Consider the following 6,978-nt stretch of genomic DNA (forward strand, 5'->3'; position numbering starts at 1 on the left):
CCCATTCTGTCAGTGTGACAGGTTAAGGAAAAAACTGGTCTGAACTTGTATTTCTCCGAGTCACAACCAGACTATCCCATCTGCAGGCTGCCTCTTAGTTTCCTCTGCTCACTTTCTAATGGAACATTATCTTTTATTAATCAATTTTAGGCATCCTCTATACATGTCTAGCTGATATTTTCTTCAATCACACATGTTTAATGGTATGTGAAAGCAGAACCTATGAAAATCAAGGACCGCTGCAAGAACTAAATACAAAGGCAGGGCTTCTACGACAGTGTCCCGTGATAGAGGCCTTCTTGCCTAGCACATCGAAAGCCCTGGGTTAGTTTCCAATCAGCCCCTGACAGACAGACAGACAGACAGACAGACAGACACACACACACACACACACACACACACAAACAGCAAACACAAATGCAAAAGCAGAAAAAGCACATGTCCACATATGAAAATCTAGCGTTTCAAGGATGCTCTCTGAAACATGAGTGTACAGATGAAAAACACAACTTATTGGATGATAATGTAGGTCAGAACAGTGTTCCCTCAGGGAGAAGAGGGGTCTGGGCTGGGAAACCATGAGTTTCTACACACACTCTATAGATTGACACCATCTAAGCATACACTTAACATTAGTATAGTATAACTTACCATTACACCTTATTAAATTTTAAAGCTCATTTCGCCTAAAAATAGGAGCAAGAAATGGTTTTCTTTTAGCATTAAGAGACTGCAAAAGTGCCTGTGTCTGCTGTTTGAGAAGGGGAAAAGTCATCTTGAATGAATGATTCTCTACTGCACTACATGTGGTGTACGTAAGAGCTCATGTGGGTGTGTGCACACGTGCAAGGAGGTTACAAATCAACACTGAGTGTCTTCCTCCATCACACCCAGCCTCAGTGTTCAACACAGGACCGGGCAAGTTGATCTCTCTATCTGTCTAGACCGCTGACCACACTGCCGTGCCTGCCTTTTATGTCAGTACTGGAGATTCAAACTTAGGTCCTCACGCTTGAGAGACAGGCCCCTTATCAACCGTCACCTCATCCTCTCATTTTCCTTAGAGGAGGTCTGAAGTGGATTCTCTCTTCCTGCGTAGACTGGAATGATGGTGCTTACTCTTCTCCTCTTGTTCTATCAGTCCCCACTTGAGTACTTGAAGAACTTTGAATACTGGGAACTTTCCTATAGGAATTCAGTGCTGTACAAATGGGGTCTTTTCAGTAGAAACAGGAGAAAGTTTATGAAAGACTGTAAAATAATTTAAAATAATAAAACAAAACAAACAAACAACCCCAACATCACGTCCTATATCACCAGGGCCTGTATGAACTTACAGCCCTAGGAGTTACCAAAAGCATAAGGAGTTTAGATCCATCAAGCACCTGTAAAAAATCAAGTCTGATAAAGCACATCTGAATCCTCAGTTCTAGAGAGGCAGAAACAAGTGGCTCTTTAGAGCCAATCAGCCAGCCTAGCCACGGGAACTCCAGATCAGCGAGAGACTTCAAATCATAAGGTAGAGAGCATTAGCAAAAGACATCTGATATCTACCTCTGGCCTTTGCAAGCATGCACACACACACACACACGCATGCACGCACGCACACACGCGCACACACACGCATAAATTTAGAAGCTCGTAAAACAAAACGGTGGACCTACATCTAAAAGCTTCTCAAGAGACTCCTAACTGTAAATGGTGGCTCCTGCTTGTAGCCCCAGCACTCAGAGTACAGGAGAGCTACTGCAAATTCTAGGCCACCTTGGGCTAAAAAGTGACACTTGTCTGAAAACAAAACAAAGGGAAACAAATAAAAAAGCAAAGCAAAAGGGACTTCTCCTGGGCAGTAGTGGGAACGGCAAACTAAATGGTAAAGCAGAGGAAGGTGCATGAAAAAAGCCTGTCCTTCTGAACGAAGGCTTGAAGGCTAAAATCTGAGTAGGGAAAGAGTTAGGGAAAGGGGTCAACAGACAGAGGAATGGGCCGTCAAGATAGGAAAGGAAGATAAAATACGGCAGTGGAAATAAACAGTCCGGGCACTGGGGAAATCCATATTCTACAATGGAGACTGGAGCCAGGCAACAGTCAGTAACACTGGGTGCCTCTGCAGGTCTTCAAATCAGCGATGGAGAGAGATTATCCTTGGCAGCTATCTGCTGCGTGGACTGGAAAGAAAGAGAAGAGCTCTGGAGGTTTGTTATGAGGCTAATGCAATATACTGTGTATAAACTAAGATCCTAAATGAGGGTTTAAATTTTACAGAAGCCACAGACAGGTCAAACATTAACTCTTTCTGTGCTGGGTGTAAATCTTAGGTATAGATTTTATTTGGGACAAGGTCTCAAAGTTCAGACTGGCTTCAAACTCGCTACGTAGCTGAACTGACAAGTGTACTTCCACCTCCAAGTGCTGGGATGATAGGGCACTTGCCACCATGCCTGACCCTTAGGTCTAATAGCATTAGCAACAAATAAATGGCGAACTACGGAAATCACTCACTCAAAAGTATACACTCTAATGGTTTCCAGTTTATTCTGTCATGCATCTGTTACACTACATCTCCACAGCTGTTTGGAGAACGTTAACACTACTCTAAAAAGGAGCCTCATTCCTCGGGGCTGGAGGCATACACAGCTCAGCTGGCAGACTGCTCACCTAGCATTTGAAAGGTCCTGAGTCCAACCTGCAGCATCGTATAAAACTGGGTATGGAGAGATTTACCCATGACTGTACCACTCAGAGTTGAAGGCAGAAAAATCAGAAGTTTAAAGGTCATTTTGGCTACAAAGTAGAGTTTGAGGCCAGCCTAAGACACATGAGACTCTGTTTCAAAAACAAAACAAAGTTCTGTGTGGTGGTGAATGCCTTAAATTACAAGACTCAGGAGGCAGAGGCAGGTGCTCTATGAGTTCAAGGCCAGCCCAAGACTACACAGCTCCAAGACAACCAGGGATACACAGCAAGAACCAGTCTCAAAAAACCTAAAACCAAAGCAAAACAACAATAACAAAACCCAAGAGAACCCCATCCCTTTAAGAGAAACCTCCAAACTGGGGACACAGAAAGGGGTTCCTGTTTCTCTACATTTGCTTGTCCTGGATGTTCTTCATGTGAACGGTGTCATACATGCCCTTTGTGACTGGCTTTTCTAAAAGCATGTTTCCAAGATGAAGTAGCACAAAATATATCAGCACAGTACTTATGTTTATTGACATATATATATATATATATATATATATATATCCCTTTGTGCATTGTTCACCCATGCATCAGCCCATGGGACTGTGACCTTTTTTTGATTTTTTTTTTTAGTTAAGCCATTTCTTCAGCCCCTTAATGTGTATATGTTTTATGCAATAAACACTGGACTACTCTTGTCTTTTGGTTGTGTGTTTCTAGTTACACTTGTTCCAAAGAATATTTTACAGACTTACACCTTTTTCCTCTCATCCAGCCTGTCTGTATTTACTCTCCATGTGGTAAGCCTGGTGGTACCCCAAGTTAACATGAAGTGGGGTCTGTTATCTTCATACAGACCTTCTGACTAGTTTTCTCCGTATTGATACTGACATCACCATCGTTACGGTATGTTTTTCTCATAAGTCCTGATATAAAGTGCTCTTATAACTCAGAAATAATTTTTTCAGCATAACTTGTCATCACTTTTGTATGAGAGTCAATATAGACGATCTGAGAGTCAGTTCTCTCCTTACCCCACGTGGGTCCCTGGGGAATCCAATTCGTGTCCTTGGGCTTGTCAGCAAGCACCCTTACCCACTGAGCCACCTTGCAGGTCCCCAAACTAAAACTTTAAAGGGTAATTTTGTATTTCACAAAGTCTATGTATCCATTTAGTACCGTCTATATGGTAAACACTATGCCTGTACTGATTTCGATTTTAATTTTACACAAGGAATTTTTAAAGACAGAATTCTGTTAACTTATTTCTATTCTGTTCCTTGTTCACCAAGTTGGAGTAAGAAACACTAATAAGATGTTACTAGACTGTAATTACTTAGAACCCAGAGATGCCAAACAAGGAAGGTCCTTCCGGTTTGCTGCTTTCATTGCTCCACTAACCTGGCAGGCCTAGGTTTGGTGTGATTTTAATAAAAGTCATAATTGATATGACCGAACACCAGTAACCAACAACGAGACCAATTGTAACCGTGAAGGAGCAGACTATGCAGGGACCGGACACTAGATAAGACTTTAACAGTCCGCTGTTGCTTTTTCAATAACTTTTTTTTTAAGGAAATCATCTTTAGGAACAGTGGCAGAAGGCGCTCTTAAAAAGCTGCATTTACACTTTTTAAAGGGCAAAACACCGAAAAGCATGGTAGTAAAACCCTTGGTGGTAACATGAATGTGGGACACCAAGCGGCTTCGGAAAACACGGGGACGAGGGCGGGACAGAGAAACACAGAGCCCAGATTGTGTCGGATGCGGAGACATCCGTGCCTGGTGTGGCGAGGGGGTGCAGTGGGAAGAACTGTCCCTTCACAGCGCGGGGACCGGGGAAGGAAAGCCGGCCCGAGTTAGGTCGCCTGAGGATGAGGCTTTGGCCGAAGAGCCTCACGGGGTGAGAGTTGGCCAAAGCCCCGGAGAAGGCCGCGTCTGGTCACCCCGCCCATCCTTGGTGCTGGCACGAAACCCGACTCTCTGGGCAAGCCGGAAGGAGTCAAGCCAGGGAGTTGGTCCCAAAGCAACAAGTGCCCGTGCAGCTCCCGGAGAGGCTGCAAGGCTGCAGCGGGAAACTGCACCGGTACGGCCGACCCTTCCCTGCCTCAGCCCTGACCCCTCCGCACTCACTCCGCCACACGACGCTCTTCAGCCCCCGCTCCGTCACCGGCGGCGCCATCTTCTCCAAGCCGTGGAGCCGCAGCCACCGCCTCCCACTCGCAACCTACTTTGGCCCTGAAAAGCTGCGCTCGGGGGAGGGCCCTTCCCCTCGCGGCAGGGAAGGCTCCTCCCCCTCCGCGGGCCGCGCCCTCCGGTGACGTCACGCGCATCAACAAGGGCGCGTCCAGCCAGCGCCTGGACTGCGGCTGCGTAGTGAGGACGGAATTCTGTGCACTGTGTGGCGCCCCCTAGTGGAGGCCTGCTATAACCCATAACTGTGTCCAATTTGGCATCAGAAAGCAAATATGTGGACTAACATAATTTATGCAGTTATACATTTATACATACGGGGTATTTTCTTTTTGTATTCCAACGTTGAATTTATTTGTGTCTATATATACATGTGTGCACGCCAAGGCTTGCAGGCGAAGGTCAGAAGACCTCATCTTCCACATTGTGGATCTTGGGATGGAATCTAAGTTTGTCAGGCTCAAGATCCATCCTGCCACCACCAATCAGAGACTTTTGGCTTTACAAAATAATGTTTCGTTCAGCAAAGAGACTCATACTACACTATTCAGAAGACAGCTCAACCATTAAATGGAAACTGGATTCCCCCAACTTCATTTCACTAATTTTTGAAAATCACTGATTACGTTAAGTTGTAAGGTAACCACCAATGTACCCAGAACTGTGCTAGAGTTTTAGAAAAGTCTAAGAAATGAGAGACCCTCTTCTTCCCATGAAGAATTTTATAATTTAAATTATAGAGCATTATCTCTAGCATTGTTAATTCCATGAGGCAGGAATAAAGCCACTACCACAATTTTAGAGCAAAAGTGAAGCAAGCTTTATTTTATTCAGGTGCACCAGAGAACTGGCCAGTTAGAGGTTAGAGAAGTGCTGGGAGTCCCTTCTAAGGAGTCCTTTTAAGGAGAAAAATAAGGAGACGATGAAGGTAGGTTTACAGAAGCAAGACAATGGGGGCAGTTGGGAAGTACAGAAAAATCTCAAAAGTACAAAAACCAGTCATTATCGAGTAGTCACTGATAAGCGAGCATCAAAGTGTTCTCAGAAACAAGTAAAGGTCATGGGTTGTGACAGATCAGATTTCAGGAAACAGAAACTTAAAAACAGAAACTCGACTCTTAGAGTTATTGAATATTTATTTTTAATAATACAACAAAAAGGCTCCTAGCTTCAAAATGGAGTCAGGCAGGTTCCTCAACCCCCCCCCCCAAACCCATGTCTTGATTTAGGTGTCCTGGTCAAATCCTTGATAGGAGACTGTCTTTAATAAAGTTGTCAAGTGGCAATGATTCTAACACTGCTTATCTGACAGGTGATCAAGTTGGTAACACATTGTCAGGTGCAGGGCCCAATTATGGTAGCCAGTAGAAATATTAGAGGGACAATGAAGGGGAGAACCATCTTAGCCATGTGGTCAGTCAACATTTGTTTGAGAGATTTTGTTTATTTCTTTCTCCATCAATACTTGTCAATAGTATAAAAAGACTCAAAGATATTAAAACAGCACATTTTAGTAAATTGCTGGCAACCAAGATTATGTTTTAGTAACAGGTCAGAGGGATCTGACACAGAGTTTTCTTGTTGACTTTCTGGTGGCAGATGGTTCCTCTGTGTGTGTTAAGTTCAATCAAGGTGACTGATGAATTTTCCCTTATGCTTCTTACTTTAGCACATGTGTGATTTCCACTATCAGAACCTCTTAAAGAATATTTGATTATGCTGAAGCCTGTACTATCACATTGGGGTTGGTCAGTTAGAATAGTCCATCCCAAGTACCCTCTATCCATGGTGGATAAAAGCAATTGTTTGCACAGCAAGACAGTATCAGGGTATTTCCTATAACAGGGATGCCTTCCATACACTCTCCCCCATCAAGATGGATTTAGATTCTGTTTGCATAGCTTGAAATTAAGACAGTAAAACTGTTAGCCATAGGACAATCATGGTATAAATTCCAACAGCAAGATCACAATGATTAAAGTTATGTTAGATAGTCAAACCTTAGAAAGTTTGATTTCTTCAAAAAATTTATTTTATGTGTATAAGTGCTCTAGCTGCAGGTACTCCCGAATGCCCTCCCATTAAATCCCACTATAGACGGTT

At 43.6% G+C, this 6,978-nt stretch overlaps 1 protein-coding gene across 1 annotated transcript in view; it reads right to left on the reverse strand.

Annotated features, from left to right (window-relative positions):
- The window catches only part of STXBP3 (syntaxin binding protein 3), a 41,670-nt gene extending 36,747 nt beyond the window's left edge, over nt 1–4,923 (reverse strand). The window contains exon 1 of the mRNA XM_080916065.1: nt 4,816–4,923. Within this exon, the coding sequence (XP_080772191.1) occupies nt 4,816–4,864 (49 nt within the window). The 5' untranslated portion in view covers nt 4,865–4,923. The remainder of the gene's footprint in view (nt 1–4,815) is intronic.
- Between the last annotated feature and the right edge of the window lie 2,055 nt (nt 4,924–6,978).

The sequence above is a fragment of the Micromys minutus genome (genome assembly GCF_963924665.1).
Source record: "Micromys minutus genome assembly, chromosome: 4".
Lineage (NCBI taxonomy): Eukaryota > Metazoa > Chordata > Mammalia > Rodentia > Muridae > Micromys > Micromys minutus.